Source organism: Labrus mixtus, chromosome 1 (assembly GCF_963584025.1).
Source record: "Labrus mixtus chromosome 1, fLabMix1.1, whole genome shotgun sequence".
NCBI lineage: Eukaryota > Metazoa > Chordata > Actinopteri > Labriformes > Labridae > Labrus > Labrus mixtus.
In genome coordinates this window covers 22,082,680-22,105,363 of record NC_083612.1, presented here as the reverse complement: position 1 = coordinate 22,105,363, position 22,684 = coordinate 22,082,680, and the positions used below count along the sequence as shown (strand labels likewise).

Genomic DNA, 22,684 nt, shown 5'->3' with positions numbered 1-22,684 from the left:
CCTCACTGTACGGTGATGACAAACTTCATCCGCGCTTCTTTCACCAAGCCTCTGTGTTGTCAGTGTAACCCTCCGCCTGCGGTAGATGCGCTGAGGCTGGAGTAGCCACCATTTTGCATGTCTAGTGTGTGCCTCCCTCCATTGCTAATAGAGACGATTCCAGTTCTTTTCTGGTATCATTACGGCTTGTAAGTATATTCTAACATTACTATGTCGGTAGAACTATATAAAAATGGCTTTACTTGTGAATAATAACCAATGGCCTGATTGTATGTGCGTTGACAACTCGTACTGTGTCGCTGCATGTGAAGTCGCAGCCCTCAGTGCACCGGGGCTGTGCCTGTCAGCAGCTAACTTAGCTAAGCATGCTAACAACCTGCTGGGCTAGGGATGTAGCTAATGCTCAATAGCAATTCAAGCTGTGTGTGAGGGGGTCTACCAAGTCATAGTCATCTCGACAACATGCAATGGCAATGCACGTTTAATATCTTAGCCAGTCGACGTTGTTTAAAAAGCTGTATTCACACGTCTGTTTGGACAGAAGTCGGAGGAGGTAACATTCACTATAACGAGCTGTCAGGTAGCTACAGAGGACTCGCTTAGTTTCTAATCCAAATGCTTCAAGAAGGCCTTTAACCGCATCATGTCCTGATCAGTCGGCGATCAGACTCAGGTGTCATGCCCAGCCTTTAATGGCCTGTCGTTTCTATTCGACAGTAATGTCCAATGCCTTGGCTGAATGGTGTAAATCTTCAGCCAAGGTGACGCCGCTGCTGCTGTCGTGTCAAACCTAAAATGTTGCCCTTTAACTTCAAATATTAGTGTGTAATTGTGTTCGCTTGTTGTAACTTTACCTTCGCTAGTTGTAAGCAGCTACTTTGAAATAAATAGTTTGACGTTGTTGAAAGCTGAATTTGGACTTGGACCCTGATTTGTGGGAAACTACAAACATTTCAGCAATACGTCAATGTAGCGCTTTGCTATCCGGGAAGCTAACGATGTGTCGGACGTGGACTCTTTTAGTTTCACAAGTTTGTAACCCCGGTGTTGAATACGTCATACTTATGAATTAACAATTGCGATACACGCATTTTAATAATGCTTATAGTCCCTTGTCGTCTCAGAAATACCTGTTCTTATGAAACAATGCGCTTTACGTTAAGGAAGTCAGCTGTGAGTAGGAAGTGAAGCATAGGCGTATGACGCGCAGGAGCCTATAGGTGATTCTTGCATACCTGTCGGTCACATTATGTTCTTCATTATGTGTTGAAGATTTTAAAAAAAACAGGCTTTTTAATCAGCCCTTGTGGACATGATAATTCTGTCTCATGTTTAATCACCTATAAGTGAAAAGATATCCAAAGTTGTTCTTGGATGTTAAATAATGAAGTGGAATAACATGACAAATGTGTAAAAAAACATGACCTCAATTAAAACCAGTTAACCTTTAACACGGTTGACAGTGATGTAGTGACTAACTCTTTGAGGCCTAACTCTTATTTGAGCAAATTTATTAAGTTAACTTTATTTTAATTTCAGGTTTAACAGTCATTAATCCCACACAATCACAATAATTTCATGCCTAGGTATTGTTGCTGTGTTTGTCCTACATCCCAATCTTCTCAAAAAGACAGACGTATCTTAAACATTACAATTGTTTTATCTTCCAATTTCTATTTATTTTTTCTTAACATTTCAATAATAGTAAGGCAGTACCAGATGTAACGTGCAAAGATATGTCATTTATTGTTTACTCCCTCATAGTTACAGCAGCCCAACAAAGAGAAGAAGGTGGAGAAGTTTTACATGATGCATCATACGCAGTTGTTGTTCAGCATAGGTGTCAGTTACTTCACCTGCTGGCTAGTTTGAAACCTAACAGCTAAAGCCAGATAATTGTTTGTATAGGTCAACTGAAGCCACTTCTTGGGTGACCATGATGCGACCTTGTTTCTGCTGTGTAAATTGTTGATTGGTTTGAGTCAAGAGTTGTTGGGCAACTACAGAGCCTCTGCAGGTTTGGCTGTCGATTCACATGATGTCCATGTAGTTAGATTTTAACTTTGTTATGGCCCTCAGCTCTGTGCCTGTCTTTAAAGTAATTTCTCTTACATTTATTGGTTTCTTTGTCAGACTGAGGATAACATATGCTATGAAAGTGGTTCTTGCATGAGAAGGAAGGTTGAATGGCTTCTGCAGCCGATGATGTACACATTAACTAGGAATTTCACATTACCAGTGGTTAACCTTTGGATTAACCCTTTTTAATCCACAAAGATACATATATAGAAATGATCATTTACAAAGTTGTATAAATGATAGTACTGATCATACAACTTTTGTATATAAAACACTTATTATTTACTACTAGGGAAGGGCCACATATTTGACTGCATGTAAGAAGCAGAGTATAGCATGTACAAACTGTTGTGTATTTTTTTTATTTATTATAATGGTACTTTGAGACACTGCCCATCTAATATACATGATGATTTTGAAGAAATAGAGTTGTCTGCTCTGATAGTATTTCATTTGTGAGTACATATTAGAGATCAGAGTGAAAATAAGGAAACAAAGTGCATCAGGTTATGATAGCCTTGTAAATTGAGCAGGGAAAAGCTTGCCACCAGTGGGGTCTCTGTATATTCCTCTTATTGCAACAGTCTGATAATCTTATTTAACTATGCAGCCCATTCCCACAGAGAAAGCAGTATGGGATGTTATGTCTTGCTTTCCATTTCCCCCCATAAAAGCCTTCTGGTGGTAAATAATCTAATAGTCCATATTTATTTCCCTCTCTCTGTTGCGCGATTCTTGCCTTTGCTGGTTGTCTGGCTCTGGAAGCTTATCAAGGCTTGCTCTTAATTTCTCTAAAAGAAAAGTGTGTTTTGAACATTTCACAGTACATGATGCAAACTTTATCCAAACAGGATATTTCTTGGTCTGACTAAATTACCCATAGTGTTAGACTGCTTAATGTCTTAAATGAATGGAGATCCACATTTTGGCACACAAGATGGACCTGCACTTTTTTTCATTGTCACAGTTGGGCCGGAAATCCCTAAGAAAACTGATCAATTTTGTCTGACAAAACCAGTATGGGCTGTAGTGGCTCCTCTTTGTAATCACCACCATGATCAGTTGTATGACTTTACGGTCTAAAAGTTTTTGTTTTAGTTTATGGTTGAGTTCAACTGACCTTTGAATTAACAAAGGCTAACCTTCTTTCTGTCTTTATAATCCAACTACTATGTGCTAAACCTCTGCTTTAAATGAAAAACACTTGTCCTCTCCCTAAAACTAAAGTCAAAGTAATGGCAATTATGGTTGTATGTTTGGATTTTTAGAAAAATGTATTTTTTTACTGCAAGAAAGTGGTCCTGTCATTTTTAGGGCTTCAGCTCTCAGCAGAGGTGGGATTTAACTTCTTTACATTGTACACATTTGATTATTAACACAGCAAGAGGAAAATAGTCCAGATTAACAGACCCGAACACTAGGTCCATTCAGCTCAGGTAATTTAAATGGTGTTAACACAGATAGCAAATCGCTTGCTTTATTAAAGCATGGCCTTGCCTGACCACCTTCCCTGTTCCCCTCTGATCACTTTAAATTCTAGGATTCTCTACAAACCACCACCTTATCCAACAAAGGATGCCCTCATTCCCTCTATGCCAGGATCTTTATTCTCTCAGTAATCTGGGAAATAACTAATTCCAATTGATCTATTTAACAATGGTTCATGATAGTGAAAAGAAAGATTTCCTCTTTTGCCTTTCAGAGAATTGCAAAGTTCCCTGTATAAAGGTCAAAAGAAAAGTCCTGGGCAACCAAGTGTCTCTAACAAAAATTAAGAGTGAAGTTAGGTTAAGCTAAAGCACATTCTTCACAGTAAACTTAATCTAGAAATGAGTCTGTGTCATGTGGAAATAGGAGCTGCAATCGAGTTTCCATGTAAAGCTCTCTGGCAAACAGCCAGCTCATGGCCTAGTGAGATTTCTGGGCTGGCTCTAGTGAGAAGAACAATAGCATCAACAGTATTGATGCTTGCAAAATGTGTTCTATGGAAAACCCACTAACATAGACTAAAGCCCAATTCGGAGCAAACCCGTGGCGCTGACGGACCGCGCATGGAGTATGTGTGAATTGCGGGTAATGTGTGCATATGTGCGCTAACATACACACTTACATATAGCCGTTTTCATATATGCACTCTGGATAATATCTAGATGTGTATGTTAGTGCCATTGATAATCATAGTGAAAAGATCAGTAGGCTAATAGCAAGCAACTAATATCCCCCTGATTCCAAAGTAAATGATAAGTACAGCCTGAGTTGCAATTCACAGTTGTTTTCTGTGATGAAGTTAATGTATAGAAATAAAATATAATCTTTTTGGTTGTTTGACATATTTGATGATCAGAGAAGTCTTCCATCTTACTTTGATAAGAAAAACAAAGGGCAGACTAACCATCTTTAGCCGTTTTCACATATGCACTCCGGATAATATCTAGATAATTACAGGAGGACCGCTCCGGAGATTCTCCTGACCTAGCCGTTCACATATGCTCCTCACGGCGGGGGGCTATCCCTGTCAGAGGGGAGGGGGCATATGAGCATATTTGCCTTTATATCAATGCTATGTGTAGTCCAATGGAATGACAACATCTACAAAAGAGAGGAGAACAACATACTGACGAACAGAAAACAGAATGCAGCCGTTTAATTACGTGCACGGAGATCGTAGTGGTCGCGTGCAGACACTTTAGGCAGTCACTGTATATAAACGTCATTCTCTTCCTATTGGCTCGAGTTGAAATCTCCGGAGTATATGCTGCCGCGTTCAGACATCAGCTCACTCTGATTTTCTGCGGAAAAAATACTAGGGGTCTGGCCGGAGAATCTCCGGGTAAAGTCCGCACGAAAAATGCGGCTGTTTGCATTCACACATGGCCTAAAGCACTTTCGGGTAGCCAAATCTCAGGAGTTTTTCAGGAGATTTCTGTATAGCCGTTTTCACATATGCACTCCGGATAATATCTAGATAATTACTGGAGGACCGCTCCGGAGATTCTCCCGACCTAGCCGTTCACGTATGCTCCTCACAGCGGGGGACTTTCCCTGTCAGAGGGGAGCCAAATCTCCAGAGTTTTTCAGGAGATTTCCGTATGCGTGAAAAGGGTTTATGTGTGAAAAGAGTTTTTGAATGCTAGTCTATGGTCTCTGTAGACAGGCTTTACATTAAGAGGAACTCAATTGTTGATAAGAAAAAGTGTCTATTTGAGTTTTGCGTTCCTCTAGTTTATCAAGATATTCTAGGCTCTCTACTTTGTCCTAATGGCTTTTATGTTTCTGTTTACTAAATGGATTTGCCTGACAAGCAATTACCATAGCTTCTGTTCCTCTAGCTGCTTAATTATGTTCTGCAGGGCACCAGATAAAAGGCTTCATGAGATGGGAGACAAAATGTACCTCTTTCTTAGGAGCAATTAATAACCATCCACTTGGAAAATAACTGAAGTTCAGTTATTGAAAACGACTGAATTTCAGTTATAGAATTTTAAATTGTGTGGAGCTGTGTGCCTGAGAATCACCATGGTAACATTAACATAACAGGGTCAGAAATCTGACACCTGAAACCTGGAACTAGATCTATGTGTAAATTCTACTCTTGGAAAAAAATGGATGCTTTCTTATGATTTCAAAATTCGGAATCATCTGGGTCTCTCTATTGCAACAGTTGATGGAGCATTTTATGGCAACTTGATTGCATAATGTTTAATAAAGATATTTCAAGAAACAAGGCATAACTGGCCGCAGAGGAGGTTGTACTAACATCATGTAAACATAGTGACTGTCAGATCTTTTTTTGGAATAATATTAATTATTTGGTTGTAGGTACACATTAATATGAGAATTAATTCTCACTTCTAAGCATGTAATGATCAAAATTAAAACCTCTTTATGTGGCTTAAAATGTTTGTGGTCTTTTTAGTCCTGTAGTTAACCAAAGAAAAACTTACATCAATGCATCAACCAATCGTCATTAAGCTCATCTTCTCTATGAAAGTAACGCGTATGATTGTCCGACAAAAGAGGTTTTGTTCTGACAAGAGTTTATCGCCCAACCAATCGACCCATCATCTGAAGGATGTCAACCCCAGCTCTCAGAACCTTCTTGTTGGCATTTCATCTGCCATTTGCCTCTACCCTCTCAATAATACTATTTAAAAGTGCAGCTATTAGCAATACTAATCTTTTTGCCTTCTTTAGCCAAGCATCCACTAAATTATTTGCTAACTGTGTTCGAGTCGTTTTTTTGTCCTCTTATTTCCCCCACGTGTGGTTTAAGTTCAGTTTTGAGTTATAGGATAGGCCTGTATATTTTGCATGCATGTAAAAAAAAAAAAGCAATTTGGAATTCTGGTATGGAAGTATGTAAGTATGGAAACTAAAGTGTGTGATTACATGCACTGCACTTACCTTACTTAACCATAAATTGTACCTTAATGTGCAGTTGGAGTCACTCGATTAGGCTAACATGATTAAGGTGTATAAATGTTATTAGACGCGTCAGTCCTAAAAGTCTCTTCATTAGAAATGTAGCCTTTTTTGTGGACCAACTCAGTGCCAACCCTAACGAAATGTTTGCCAACCTTTTTCTTTTCTTTGTGTCTTCCAGAGAATGCCAGCTCCGATCAGACTGCGGGAGCTGATCCGGACTATCCGGACAGCACGGACCCAGGCAGAGGAGCGTGAGATGATCCAGAAAGAGTGTGCTGCTATCCGCTCATCTTTTCGAGAAGAAGACAATACATACCGTTGCAGAAATGTGGCAAAGCTACTTTATATGCACATGTTGGGTTACCCGGCACACTTTGGGCAGGTATGTGATGGTAAACTACATTTAAAGTTCACATTATTAGTTAGAAAAGAGCTAGCCTTACAGTCACTGATCAGTGAAGAGCTGTAACCAAACAGTTTTAGAGTGCACTCGCACTAGGCAACCAGCACTCTGGCCAAGCATGTTTGACACTCAAAGTTCAGTTTGTTTGAGTACACTTCCTTGGCCCGGGCCCAGTTGGATGAGGTATGCTTAGGCATAGTACAGTTGCTCATACACAAGCACAGGTATGCTACGTGGTTTGCGTTGCAACAAGGTTTGAAGTTGGTCCAATGCAGAGGTCCCTCGAAATTTGGGCAGATGTAGTCGGAGTCAGCTGGATACTGGGGAAGGGGGACAATTGTGCTTCGGCACAGTACAGGGCAACTGGGCCTAGTGTGAGTGCCCCATAGCTGTGTTCTCTTTAGTCTAGACTATAAAAAGACTGATCTGTGCTGGGAATAACCTTACATACTAGAGCCTGTTACAGAATAGAATAAGCTGTATTTCTGTTGTGTTGGTCAAAGGTGTTTAATTTGAGATTTGTTTTCTTGCAAATAAAAAATGTAAACTACTATATATATTTTTGAGAGAGGGAGAGTGTGTGCTGGTTCTAAAGATTGAAATGCATTGTCAGACATCACTGAATTGTGTAAATATCCTGCATTTTATGTGTTGGTAGGACTATTTGTTTGTACAAGGTGACAATTGATCATCTGATGCTGATGATAAAAAATTTATATCTATGGACAGTTAAGTGGTATGATGAATTGTTTTCTAGCTGGAGTGTCTGAAGCTGATTGCATCCCAGAAGTTCACTGACAAACGAATAGGTTATTTGGGGGCTATGCTGCTGTTGGACGAGAGGCAGGACGTCCACCTTCTAATGACAAATTGCATCAAGAAGTAAGTGGAGGGTTTTCTTTCTTTGCTTTTTAAATGTTGCTGCTTTTTTTCTATGCAATGTTGATGGTTGCTTTGAACACCAAATTCTGACTTGCGTGTTATTCTGGCTGTCATCCAAATTTTTCTTGTATACATACTTAGAAGTTTCCATGGCTCATTCAACTTTTTTCCTATCCCAGTGACTTGAATCACAGCACTCAGTACGTCCAGGGCCTGGCCTTGTGCACTCTGGGCTGCATGGGTTCCTCAGAAATGTGTCGTGACCTGGCTGGGGAGGTAGAGAAGCTGCTCAAAACATCCAACTCTTACTTGAGGAAAAAAGTAAGTTCTCATCGTTGTCGTGTTTGTATGATGAATAATTTAAAGTCTTTGGGGACAATTTAACCATAAAACTGTAGGCATTTATCTTGAACATTTACACAAAACACTTACAGGGATAAAGGTCAGACTGTTCTTCATTAGTGTTATTTGTTGACAGGCGGCGTTGTGTGCAGTTCATGTCATCAGGAAGGTTCCAGAACTTATGGAAATGTTCCTTCCAGCTACAAAAAACCTGCTGAGCGAGAAGAACCATGGTAAGTGTAAACCGTTTGTCAGGATGCAGTTACTGGCTCACAGGGAAGTGTGCCTGTCCTACACAAGTTCAGTTTTTTTCTTTTTTACTGCCACTCACAGTGCTCTGCTCAGAACAAAACAGCAGTGCAGCTCATGTCCTTTTGGTGTCATCCTTTTCAGAGGACAGGAGAATTAATTGGTCTGTCATAAACTCTAGGGCTTGTGTTTTCCCCATATAGGGGAGATTTGATCTTCCTTGACATTGTGTAGCAATGCTACAGAGATGCCTTGCAAAGGCACATATTTGTTTGCTATTAAAAAAAAAAAAGTATTTTCTGTCTGGCCATTCATGTCATCCAATAATGTAAAAATGGAAGATTTGATGACATGGCTCTAAAATTAAAAGATATGAGTTATGTTAAACCTTACACACCTCATCATGTTTATTGCCTTGTGAATTTACAAACACAATGAATTTGTTTTGATGTATTTGTGCAAAAAAACAAACTAGTATAAAAGCAGTAGCTAGTGAACAGCAGTCTCCTGCTGTCAGGGGACATAAACAAGATAGAAAAAACAGTCAAACATAAAGCATTTAAAGCTATATAATACAAGATAGATGCAATAAGAGTAAAGGAAATCTGTACTGTAGTGCAGGATGTACCCTGCTCTTGTATAATCTACATTAACTTATTCAAACTTAGACCTTACATAGACATGTCAAAATGTTATCCTACACGTTAAAAGAAATGACTGAATAACTGATAACTTACAAATTTAAAGTCAAAAAGTATAAATATGTTGCTTCAGACATCACCACCCCGGGTTTCTACTGAAAGCACTCACTTGATGTGCTTTCAACTATTGTAACATTCAGATGAGTGAAAAGGATTAGTCTGTGATGATCTTACAGATTTATGATGCTGTCACCTAATGTCTCCTGTGGTTTTTGTTCATGCCAGTACATCATATTTTTAACATCAGGGCTTCTGTGTGATTGGTCAGCCTGGCTGGTAAAAGACCTACAAAAGCATGAAAGCCTGTATATTTGTACACGTTTGATTATGTACATTTATCAAAATGTAATAGCAGTATGGTGTTGCTGGATGCAACAAAAGCACTGAGTGGCAAAAACAAAAACCATTCACTCATTTCAATTCCAAACTTCCCTGTGTCTCTCCCCAGGTGTTCTCCATACATCAGTTGTCCTCCTCACCGAGATGTGTGAAAGAAGTCCTGACATGCTGGCACACTTCAGAAAGGTACAAATAGATTCTCTTACCCAACAACAGGAATTGATAAGAATAATTACTGCATTCTTTTTAAGCACGTCTTTTTCACTTTGCATACACTTTTCTTTTTGATATAGTTAAGCTAGAAAAACAGTACTAAGTTCAGTACAATTAAACTTAAGATATTGGATTTTAATACCGCTTTGTTCTACGTCCAGAGTATGTCTCTTTTTTTTTAACCTCCTACCGCTGTCTTTTCCTCTTGTATTTCAACTGCTACCGTACCTCTCGTCTTTAGGTGTAAAAAAAAAAGAAATCACTGTGCCAGAAGCACCACGACTCATGCTCATGATCTAAACATTATTTTAAGCTTTTCTGAAAGTGAATGATTTCCAGTTTCCCCTCCCTAACATCTACCTCATATTTTTTCTGTCATTTGTCTTTGTTACAATTCCTGCATTGTGTTAGAATGAGAAGGTAAGAGTACATTCTGATCTCATAGCTGGTGCATGCTGTAAATAGTAATCACTCCTCACAGTCACCTCAGACGTAACCCAATTTGTGTTGAGTTATGTCATATTGTGTTTTAATTTATAATTTCAATTAATTTAACTTGTACGATGATCATTGCTATGTTAGTGTTTTGAATATTTATAAAATAATTGTTGCTCCATTTGTCAGATACATTTCTCACTATTGTTTTGAGTGTCATTAATTGCTTAATATGCACCTCACTGTTTGATCACTGTCATTTAAAAGCAGTTGGGAAGGTGTGTTAACCCATGATAGACTGAAGTCTGGTCACCATTAGCCTAACAGATTATTCCCACCTGTTAGGTCGGTGTATTTGTGGAGATATTTTATTTTTTTTATGAGTCAGGTTTATGTAGTTCAAGGATTTAAAAGGTTTACATTTCTTTAACACAATAATTTGATAGTGGCATTTTTGGTTGCTTACTTGTCATTATTTCTACAGCAGTAGATAGGGATTGTATCGGTTAGGGTTGGGGTTATTTTTGTGAATTCTGTAAAATTATCTGGTCTGGAGTGTTTTCAGCTGTGCATAGCAAATCAAAACTAAACTAAATAAGAAAATAATACACATTCTGACCTCTTCTTATTTAGCACAGGATTAGACGTCAGGTTTTCTTTCAAAATGTTGTAATGTTTTTGGAAGTAAACGTTTGTATAATCTTTTTTTGCCTCATGGGACAAATGATTTCTCGTTCTTACTATCACTTGAATTAATTAAACCTGGGTTATTCATACAATAATATATCTGTTTATGTAGCTCTGCTCTGAAGTGACAGATGTGGGTATTTAGATTTTATTTTCCTCTTAAAGACAATTTTTCTAACCTAATACTTTTGTGCAATCAATGTTTTGATTTCACAGCCTAAGAAATGTGACTATACAGGCTCTTAAGTTCTAACCACATAACTTAATCTTAATTAAAGAATGTCAATACAAATGACTCTTAATGAGTTTAATGGGCTGCCACTTTCAATGAAAATTATCATCTTTAAAGGTAAATGATGGACGCTTTTGTATAATTGTTGATAAAAAGATGGACATGGTAAATTGTTAAAAGTTGAAAACTGAGAGTCTACACAAAATAATGTGATACCTCTCCTTTTCTGTTGTGTTTTTTGGTCTTCTTGTAGCTGGTTCCACAGTTGGTAAGAATCCTGAAGAACCTAATCATGTCTGGATACTCTCCTGAGCATGATGTGTCAGGCATTAGCGATCCATTCCTGCAGGTAAATGTCCCCCTCTCTTGATGCCAATACTCTTTACTGTCAGTGCAGATGAAGCTTAACATTTGTGCTACATCATAAGCAACCATGATCAGAAATTGTGTTGTGAACAGGTTATTTTAGAAAAAGAAACATAAAGACAGCCAAGCATCTGCAAGCATGGACCTAAAACAAAAGTTTAGCAGTTTTAGCATCGTTAAGGCGGATCACACTCACTCAAGTGAACTGACAGAACGGCACTGATTTTTTGTTTTCTTTCATTAGGTGCGGATATTGAGACTACTGAGAATTTTAGGCAAGAGTGATGATGACTCCAGTGAAGCAATGAATGACATCCTTGCACAGGTAAGACACTTCATTGTAATTGGTGCTTATGATCAAAATCTTCTTACAGTAGACTTACTGAAAATTTACACATGAGTTGTATTTGTGCTTGCAGGTTGCAACAAACACAGAGACAAGTAAAAATGTAGGCAATGCCATTCTGTACGAGACTGTACTGACTATAATGGACATCAAGTCTGAAAGTGGGCTGAGGGTGAGTTGTAATGATAAGTAGTACATTTTTGCATGGGTATTTTTACATTTTCTTGCCTAAATGCTTTTTATCCTGCAGGTCTTGGCCATTAACATACTGGGGCGCTTCCTTCTTAACAATGACAAAAATATCAGGTAATTAATTGACTTGGCCTTTTATCCATTCAGTCATCAGAAATGTTATCTTCGATTCCTAATGATTTATTTTAATGAAACTCACAATTCCAGATATGTGGCATTGACATCTCTACTAAAGACTGTACAGACAGACCACAATGCAGTGCAGAGGCATCGGAGCACCATTGTGGATTGTTTAAAAGACCTGGATGTGTCTATCAAGAGGTACTTTACATTGCTTGAAGTGCACACGTGAAATACATCTTAACGTTTCTCACTATGTTGATTTGTTGTGTTTGACCTTTTTCTACCTCTCATTGTTGTGTAGACGTGCAATGGAACTGAGCTTTGCCCTGGTGAATGGCAACAACATAAGAGGCATGATGAAAGAGCTCCTCTACTTCCTGGACTCCTGTGACCCTGAGTTCAAGGCAGACTGTGCATCAGGAGTGTTTTTAGCTGCAGAAAAGTACGACATTGCATTTAAATGCTGTTTTAAAGAATACAATACACACATTTCTGTTTGGTGCACCACAGTGAACAGGGGATAGCTAACATGAAAATGCTGGTTGATGAGAAAAAGAGTGATCCATCGTCTGACAGACGCTGCTGATAACATTTGTTTTCTGACAGCATTTGTCCCCTTACTGTATATACCTTAAGTTAGCTTTACATATACATGATGCTCCTTCAACCCTTAGCTGGGACTCATCAATGTTGTCTTTGTGTTACAGGTACGCCCCTTCCAAAAGATGGCACATTGACACCATTATGAGAGTCCTGACAACAGTATGTATACACCAAAGACACTTCAGTTCATGTATTGCCTGGATTATTTATTGGATTTGTTTCCCAAGAAAATACCAGTTTTGCCCTAAAAAGAAAATATGATATAATCCAATATGGTTGTTAACCTCCTCAGCCAACATATAAATAGAAAATCAAGGTTTATTTGTAATTCTGATTGTCAATTCTGATTTTATTTGAAGGCAGGGAGCTATGTGCGAGACGATTCTGTTCCCAACCTTATCCAGCTCATCACCAACAGTGTGGAGATGCACGCCTACACAGTACAGAGACTTTACAAAGCACTGCTGGATGACATCTCTCAGGTAAGATCGCCTCTGTTTTGGGTCAAAATTACATTTAATTCTGTAATTCACTTTTTGTATTTTAAACAAGCTTGAGAGTGTACCAGAGTTAAGTTTTATTTGTCTTTGTTCTGTAGCAACCTCTAGTGCAGGTGGCGTCCTGGTGCATAGGAGAGTATGGGGACCTGCTGGTGTCTGGACAGTGTGAAGAGGAGGAGCCCATTCAGGTACTTTTTGAAGATTCATTAGGAAAGCTCTTACAGCCACACAAAATAAAGATGTAGCTTGTCTTGATATATTGTGTTATATATTGTGTTTTTTAAGGTGACTGAGGATGAAGTTCTGGATGTGCTGGAAGGTCTCCTAGTGTCTAACCTGTCCACACCTGTGACCAGGGGTTATTCCCTTACTGCCATCATGAAGCTGTCCACTCGCTTCAGCAGTGTCAAGTGAGTAAAGGCCTTTTACTTTTATCCTACAGATTCACCCTTTCCAGACATTTTGGTGGCAAGTCGATAATGTTCCTTAGCCATAAACAATGTTAATTTCTCCTTTTTCTCACCTATACCCCCCCCCCCTTTTTTTTTTTTTTAGCCGAATCAAGAAAGTGGTCTCTATATATGGCAGTAGCATCGATGTGGAGCTTCAGCAGAGAGCTGTGGAATATAACGCGCTTTTCAAGAAATACGACCACATGAGGTGAACTTGCAAAACACTTTGTTCAAGTTAGTAGTTAAGAAAAAACATGTTGTGATTAAGTTTGGTCAATCTTTTGTCCTTCCCTTACACTTGTGTTCCATGATTACAGGCCAGCTCTCCTAGAACGAATGCCCATCATGGAGAAGACTTCTTCAAATGGCCCGACAGAAATAGTCCAGACAAATGGGGAGACAGAGCCCTCTATTGTGGAACTGAAACATCCACCACCTGTCACCCAGCCAGCCAACCAGGTGAGAGCCTTTTTAATTGCTTTAGGGTTGAGTTTGTTAAATATCGTATGCATGTACGGTTTATTTCTAATTAACCATGAATCACTCTCCAACCTCCAACAAGTTCAGAATGCAGCTAGGTGTCGTACTGATCTCAACAGATGAAATCACCCCAATTGTAGATTCGCTACATTGGTTTCCTGTTAGTTTTAGAATTGATGTTGAGATTTTACTGATCATTTTTAAAGCAACCGCAGCTTCAGATCCTCAGGTGGGGGCCAACAGTCAAGGCCTTTAACTAAAAGTGACCATGCTTTTGCCATCAGGGCCCCTCGGCTTTGGAACAAGCTGCCTTTAGGATATGAGGCTTGCAGAATCACTTTTTTAATATCACTTCTTAAAACCAACTCTTATAGACCTGCTTGTATGGGATGTTGTCTTCTTATAGCCTCATTATATTTGATATTCTATCTTCATTTTGCTTATTTTATCTAATTTCTTAAAGTTATTTTAACGGCTTTATTTCCCTAATATACCCAATTTCCTTTAGTTGCTTTTCCTTCTTTTTATTTCTTTAACAGCTTTATATATTTGTGTTGCTTTAACTAGCTCTTTATGAATGCTTTTATCTCCTTATACTGGTTTTATTTCCTTTTATTGCTCTTATTTAGTATTGCTTTATTTTACTGCCTTCATTTCTTTTTATTCTTCATCTCATTTTTATCACTTTTAAATTTTTATTTCCCTTATTTGTTTTTATATTCTCTTTTATCTCTCTTAATGTTTCTATCTCTTTCAGTTACTTACATCATCTTATGTCTGCTTCCTGGTCTCTTTTCATTGTGTTGGGTTCTAATGATGTTCTTGTGATGTTGGTTGGGTATTTTTGTTGTATAGGTTCTTTGGCTGTTGGATTCTTGTGTATGCTTGGTTATTTTGGGTTTGGATTGGATGGTTTTGTGTATGCTGTTGTTAACAAAGTGTGTAGACACACAAGCAAGTGTGTTTAAAGGTGCTATAAGAATAAAGTGAATGTTATTATTTATTTATTTTTGTATATTTTTTGGAATTATTACATTATGATAATCTTGACATGTTGTCCTTGTCTCTAAGGCTAATGATTTATTAGACCTGCTGGGTGGTAATGATGTGGTGCCAGTGATCCAGACTACAATTCCCAGTAAGCCTGCCTCAGCTGGAGGAGAGCTTCTTGATCTGCTGGGTGACCTCTCGCTAAGTGGTAAGGCACTTTGTTAAAACTCTCTATTACTCTCTATCAAGCCACTAGTGTAAATGTGACGCCCATCCTGCTCCTGCTTCTGTTCAGTAATTACACTTAGTCATTATGTAAGACTGAACCGAAACTCTGGTGTGTTGCTGTCTGCTCTTTCCAGGCGGCCCACCCCCTGCTCCTGTTCCCTCTGTGCCCACTTCCCAACCCTCTTTCCTCCTAGATGGACTCTCCTCACAGCCCCTCTTTAATGACATTGCAGCTGCAGGTGAGAATCCATTGCTCCCCTTTGACTCTCCAAACCCAAATATACAGTAGTGTGTGGAATTACCCTTATGTATTAAAGCACTTTTTTCCCCATTCATTACCATATCACAGCTCGTGAAATGTTAGTCAGAACTTCTCTTAATCTCTTCATGGTCTGTTTCTCAAAAATCTCTGTACAGCTATTCCTCCTATGATCGCATACAACAAGAATGGTCTGAAAATAGACTTCACATTTGAGAGAGCTAATCCTAATCCAAACATCGCGGTCATTACCATCCATGCTTCCAACTCAGCAGACGCCGATATGACAGAATTTGTTTTTCAGGCTGCAGTACCAAAGGTAAGCAAGCACAGACGGCCTAAATTGCATTTTGTGGGGGGCATATCATGGGGTTCATTTCTAATAGGTGTCCTTAATACTTTTATTATGTTAATGTCCTACAGTTTTGTTGTTCTTTGCACAGCAGATTTAATATCTAATAATGCCACAAATCTATACATCATCAGTGCAGAGCCTCAATGAATATAAATTATATTTGGAAAAAAGGTTTGAAGCTATTAAAGGTACTACTGTTCTACAATCAGAGTAATGATCCTGCTTTCATCACAGCAATACAACCTCCTCTGGTGCAAATGTTTCCATACTGAGTGAGACAGAAAAATAGGCGTCTGACATGTGTTGTGGAGATGAAGGATCAGGCAAAGAAAGACTGTATGAGTGATGTTTAATTGCCTGCATAAGCTATTTGCAATCACAGTTTTTGATCAATAAACTCAAAAGGCTCTATTGAGCTGTTTACAATTGGAGATCCATCAGTTGTGCTAAGTGTGCTATCAATGTGAACATCGCTTTTCTATGCTGCTCTAATGACTCAATTTCTCCATGGGTATCATGACAAGTTTCCTGTTTCTATTTGTCAGACATTCCAGCTGCAGCTCCTCTCCCCTAGCAGTAATGTTGTCCCAGCACTCAACCAGGGAACCGTCACACAGGTCATCAGAGTCCTCAACCCACAGAAGGTAAGTTTTGCAGTCAAAATGTGTTTGTTATGGTGCATGGAAGCATAATTAAAGGCCTGTGTGGTCTTGGATGATTTGAAAGAAATTCCTTTGTCATTAACACAATCATCCTTGTATCATTTCAGCAACAGCTACGAATGAGGATCAAGCTGACGTACACCCTCAAAGGCTCGCCTGTGCAAGACCTGTCTGAGGTTAATAACTTCCCACCTCAGTCCTGGCAGTGATGACCTGCCTCTGCTCTTTAAAGCCCCACCAAGGGAACTATGAAAACGATTTTCCTTTCACCTCCCTCTATTTCTTCCAACGGATCCCCCTGTGACATCACTGAAGTCCGCTGCCCTCAAGTTGCAATGAAAGCAGCAGAGCATCTATCACAGGAGAAAAATGCAGATGTTATGAAGACCCCTTTGACTATTGGAATCACCAGAATAATTGGGAAACATATCAATCAATGAACTCTTCTATTTTCTTTTACTAATTGGTTTCCATTAACTCTTTGCATAGTTGTACAATTTTTCACACACACTCTTCGCCCAGCACCATGACCTCCCTGCGGAAGCACATATGCACACCATTCACTGTGGTGCACTTTAACTCTAAAGTCACTGTAGAGAGAAGTGTAACCACTATGAGCACTGCAGTAACTTTAGTTTTATTTTCATTCATAGTTGAGCTTAGATGCAGTTGAAAAAAATTGCTTGATTAATATTTTGGCTTTGCATTCAGGTTTTTAGTATGAACCTACAGTCATATGATGGCAGCAGAAAAAGCTTTGAAAGGTCTATTACTTATCAAAAACGTATTGGTTAGCCTTTTTTTTTGACCCCACCACATGATGTATAACTTGTCAGAGAGTTGTATTCATTTTGAATTACATTAATTTGCTTAAAGCATGTTGAGCATTGTTAGGATCACAATTACACGTTGACTGAAGCTCAAAGGGGATATTCCAGTTCAGGCAGTAGGCCTCTTAATACTTTTTTTTTTTCGTATTGGAAGTAGTCCTGTCACAATGATACATTCATATACAGATCCATGATGCCCAGTCTGGCTTGTTTCAGAAAATAGACCCAGTTCTTCCTGCACAGCTCTCCTAAAATCATCTCATCTGTTGCTTAATTTTAAGATCTGTGCAATAAATTCAACGCCTAATTGCTTTTCATAGTGGGAGAAGGTTCTTTCATTCAGCATGGATACAATCCACAGCTGAAATCTATCTGGAGAAAAGCTGATTGCATTTGTGTCTTAGATCTGCTTTTAAACTTTTTCTGCATCTGTGTCCTCACAGTCTAGCTTGCTATTTAAATACATTTCATATTTGTTTAACCTGGTTGAACTTTGGTCACCATGCACATATATGTAAATGAAGCTTGTTATGAATGTAGTTACATGCACTGAATGCTCCCCCCCCCCCCCGCCCCTTTCAAGTCTTCTTTTTCATGGCTGTCGTCTTCTCTGATGGGGACACTCATCTTACCCGCACTATTTTTGTGAGTGTATGTTTTATTTCTGCAGTAATTTGACTTAATTATTTATGCCTGATATCAAAGTGATGTGCCTTTCTGACTTAGCTAGATAAAAGCCCCTGAACTATGGAGTTCTGTATGAGCTTTGTTTGTAAGTCTGCTTGTGTGTTTTCAGCCTGAGGGAAACGGTCCTGATGGATTTGAATTGGTATATCACTTCATTTGATAAGTTGAAGATTTCATAATGAGTTTTGATCAGTCACCTACTAATACTGTCCAATCTGGATGTCAACAGCATTGCATTTTGTCTCATTATATGAAAAAACATGATCGTTCAAAATTTCTGTCAAATTTGATGAATTAGAAGACCTAAATCAAAGCAATTCGTGAAGAGTGTGGCAGCTAATAGATGTATTCCTTTCATAGCGTGTTTAGGAAACGTAATTTTTTCAATTAAGTCAAATATAAAGATTTCCCTCCTTCAAAAACATTAAGATGTGATTTTGGATCATGTGCTGAGGTACTCGGACGAGTTGTTTTGTGGTGACTGTTAGTTTGGTTTGCTGGCTCTTGTCTTCTCCAAATCAGAATTCTGGCCATGCTGTCGGGGATAATAACCTGAATACCTCACAATGTTCTCTCTTTCTGTTAACTTTCAGTTGCTGTAGACTGATAGCTTTGTGTAGGCATAAATAGTAATCAAGGGGAGCATCTGCATGAAAGAAACTAATGGTAGTTTGTACATCTCATTATTTAACCTGCTTAGCAGCCCTGTGATGCTGTGTTGACATCCTCAGATGTTAAATCAGGCTGTATAGTTCTTTTCTTTCCACTATGCTTCACTATCTTCTAACTTCTGTGACCAAATCAGAGAAACTATTAGCTTTTGAAATATTTTTGAGCTATGATATGTGTATATGGAGAAAATTATTTCAGTTGAACTTTTTTCTGTTATATTGGCTTTCTTTTCTGTACATATTGAGGGCTTTTACATATTTGTCTCTTGTACTATCTGTCATCATTTTTTTAGATACCATTTTCTAAATTCCAATTATTCACATGTATATTGTCTAAGTAGATCTAGTCAACATTAGTCTGTAAAGACTTCCTTGTATCATCACTCATTCATTGTGAAAGATACATGATCTGCTGCCTGTACATTGTATATAGATGTAAAACAAACAAAAGCTGATCAAATTAAATAAAACCCACATGAAGACTTAAGATTAGCTAGGAAGTATAATTGTATGCATATGTACAAAAAAGAATCTTAAAAGGATGCAATTGAACTGCATTTGATTAACTTTTCTTCATTCTTCAATCATGATTGGATGTGTTGTCTTTACTTCTTTTATAAAAGTGGTTTGGTGAGTCGGCAGGCTACTAATTGGGGTTTCTTAGGATTTTGAAATAAGGGTTGAGTCTGTCTTAACAGATATTGTCTGAATGATGTACTGTACTACTGAGAAACCTAAGCACAGTGCTGCACAGCAGCAGAAGTGGCACCTTGCTTCATCTGCTTCCATGCCCCCCAAACACCTCATGTTTCCACGCCCTCCTTCAGAGAGGAGCAGGTTTTCTTGCCAAGATGTAACTCTTCCTTTTGGCCTTATGTGTGGTGGAGTGTGTACACTTGTCAATTTAGATCTATTAAACTCTCTTGAACTTACAAAATTGTGAAACATTGCCCCATTGTCTTGGTGTGCCGTAAAGATTGCCTGGTTACCTTTTTGTTAGATATGTAGCACTTTATGAAAGATCAAGTCTCAATCAAGCAAGGCCCCTACTACTGTCCTGTTATTTTTGTTATTTAGCTTTTTGATCCAATGGGTTTAAATCAGTACAGTTTCATCTGGACAAGAGCTAAACAATGTTAAATGTGGTTCCAGATGTGTGTTTGTACAGCGGTGTCCTTGTACACTAGGTGTGACGGGGCTTTCTTTTGGCTATCTGTCTTTGCTTTTGTGCCTCGACGCTAATTTCTGTTCCTGCTTGGCACTATCAGTTTTTGTTTGATGTCTCTGATATGAAGGGTGGGGCTGATGCACATTATTTTGTTAATTTGAGTGAATCATTACAAGGAAGTTGATCATGGCACAGAATGAAGGAGGGTGCAATTTATTGTTTGTTTGGTTTCCTTTTTAGATCTTGTGTTTATGCAGAGCTGCTATACCCACCCCAGAAACAAACATGGCTTGTGCTACAACTTAATAACCACGAGGGTGTCGCTGTGCAAAACGGAGGGCTGATGGGTTTAGAAAGGAAGTTTCATACATCTATTCCTGAATGTTCTGAATGTTTATGGTGGTGTTGTATGTATGTCTTATTCAACCGGTAATCTGTCATTCACATCTGCTCAGTTCTTTTAGTGATGATGTAAGTCATGCAGTTTTAAATGTAAAAATGGAAATGAACCCAAAATAAGTGCTCTGGACACTGTTGACTTAAAGGAAGAAAAGCAAAGGAAACAAATGTCCATCAGCGTTTGAAGTGATAGTAGTGTGTCTGTGTGTATGTATGAGAGAGAGAGAGAGAGAGAATGATATTGATCTTGCTTGAAAGAATGTGATGGTGTGTGACATGTCTTTTATCTAGATAGGACATGGTTTTTGGCTGCAATTTCAACTTTCAGCTTCTGAGCTGCATGTGAAAACCAGTGTAAATAACGTCATTTCTACTCTCGACCTGACTCTCTTTTTGAAATGCAAGATAAATTTAAATTATGAAGTCTGTCATGCCACCTTAAGGGGTCAGTACTAACATGTACATGAAGAAGTTGTTCAGATAGTCCTCAAAATACTGTCATCGATTCTGAGGGTGTACACCCATCAAGTGGATAATTGGAGGGTTTATATTTGATTTACTTTTAATTTGTTAAGGTGAATAGTGTGTAAAGTGCTTGAAGAGCATCTGAATTGCCCGCATATTCACTTTCCCTGTTGGATCACAAAAAAAAAACATCCATTGTATTTTGAAAACTAAAACTGTTTGTAACCCTTGAGGCCTGTCTGGACTGTAAAACAACATGGTTACTGGTTTGTTGGGGGAGGGAGGAGGCATGGGGTTCACTTTTTCCAGTCGAGTTTGACATGTTGAACTGGATCCCAGTTCCATGGCTTCAAGGTGAGTGTGAATGTCAGACTGAAAGTATGAAATACTGATTAAAGATGAGAAGCTGTAAACTATTAAATGGGATATTTTCAATTTATGCTGTGTATTCTTGTCTTTGGGTTGGAGAATATGATCAAGCAAATAAAAGAGTCAAATAAAAATCTAGTTGATCCCATGGTAGTTTGTTTTCTTGGTTTGGGGTGTGTTAAAACATTCTAAGGTAAACTAACATATTTATATTTTATTATCACCAATTTGAAAGATCCATGCCATGAGACAAAACAAATTTGTAACTTAAATTAAATGTTTTCCAGAGGATCTTAATATTTTTAAGCTTCAAATGACCATTTTTCAATAATGCAACAATACTGAAGTAAAATAACAAAAATTACAAATAATCTGTACAGTTCACTTTGTAAATTTGCTATGAAGTCATCATAACTTTAAGTACATCAGAGAGCATATTTAAAAATCTTAAATTGGAACTAGAAGCCATGCGGTATTTGTAATGTCTGGAGGTTAAACCTTGAGCACAAAGACTGAACCTTTTTTCACCTGAGTGTGTGTGTTGTTACAGAGGATTAGTGAGGTCCTGGGAGGAGCTGAGATTTAGGCAGATCAAGAGCCTGATAGGCAAATGGGAGACATTTAGTAGGTAAGGCACAGGTAAGAGTAAAAAAGGAAAGGAATGACTGAATTCCATTAAGCTGCTTCATTTTTGGGGTCCTGGTATTATGCATGGCATACGAGGTAATTTAAAACAGAGCTACTGTTAATGTCAATAACAATCAACCCTTTAACAAGAAAACGTGTCAGCTTTAAAAAATGGCCCTTTCCTTTATTGTGTTCAGAATAAGATTAATGATGAAGCAGGTTAGTGTGTAGCTAAGAATTCCTGACATTATTCGTAGCACTCAAATGTTTTGCCTTGATTCACTTAGTATTAAATTAGCATAACAATTTATGTTTTAACCTAACTTAAACAAGACATTTATTCCAGAGTGTTTACATGTATTTATTTTAAACCACAGGCTAAACATGCCCCTAAGGGTTAAGCCCAGATGAGTTATTTAATGAGGGAGTTTCATGGTTTACCATGTGTGGCTGCTACTGTAATTGATGACAATCAACGTGATTTGAATAGTTGGTTATAAGAAAATATTTCTATCTAGAACACTAACTAATAAACCTTTATAAGCGTCTAATTAGTTCCTAAAATTTGTAGCCTACTTTGTTAATGTTTTTTTTTTGTTTGTTTTGTTTTACAAAGCAAGAGTCATGCTATGAGGTGATTGTGGCGTGGGGCATAATACCAAACAACCAACAACAAATTAGCAGCTAACCAAATTAATACCACATAATTGCCACTTTGTTAGTCTCAGGGCATGTAGCTACATATCTTCAAATTATGGCCGTATATATCTTCAGTAAACTTGTACCATTGAATTTGTACAGGAAAACTAGCACTGAGTGGCCATGTTAACCCCACTGGAGCAAGTTAGACAAAAGGTAAGAGAGAGAAATTTAATAAGAAATTTATAAAATTGGCCGACAAGTTTTAAGTCAATATATTTCATAG

General features: G+C 38.2%; 1 protein-coding gene across 1 annotated transcript; it reads left to right on the top strand.

The window, feature by feature from the left end:
• Nucleotides 1-40: 40 nt before the first annotated feature.
• Nucleotides 41-21,280, top strand: ap1g1 (adaptor related protein complex 1 subunit gamma 1). Its single transcript, XM_061038749.1, has 23 exons — nt 41-188; nt 6,683-6,886; nt 7,665-7,789; nt 7,969-8,110; nt 8,268-8,364; nt 9,530-9,606; nt 11,241-11,336; nt 11,598-11,678; nt 11,773-11,871; nt 11,950-12,005; nt 12,099-12,212; nt 12,316-12,456; nt 12,722-12,776; nt 12,977-13,099; nt 13,216-13,305; nt 13,403-13,527; nt 13,673-13,777; nt 13,887-14,028; nt 15,121-15,247; nt 15,402-15,506; nt 15,685-15,845; nt 16,427-16,525; nt 16,651-21,280. Exons 2-23 carry the CDS (start codon nt 6,686-6,688, stop codon nt 16,750-16,752), a joined length of 2,463 nt encoding a protein of 820 aa, XP_060894732.1. The 5' UTR covers nt 41-188; nt 6,683-6,685; the 3' UTR covers nt 16,753-21,280.
• Nucleotides 21,281-22,684: the final 1,404 nt, after the last annotated feature.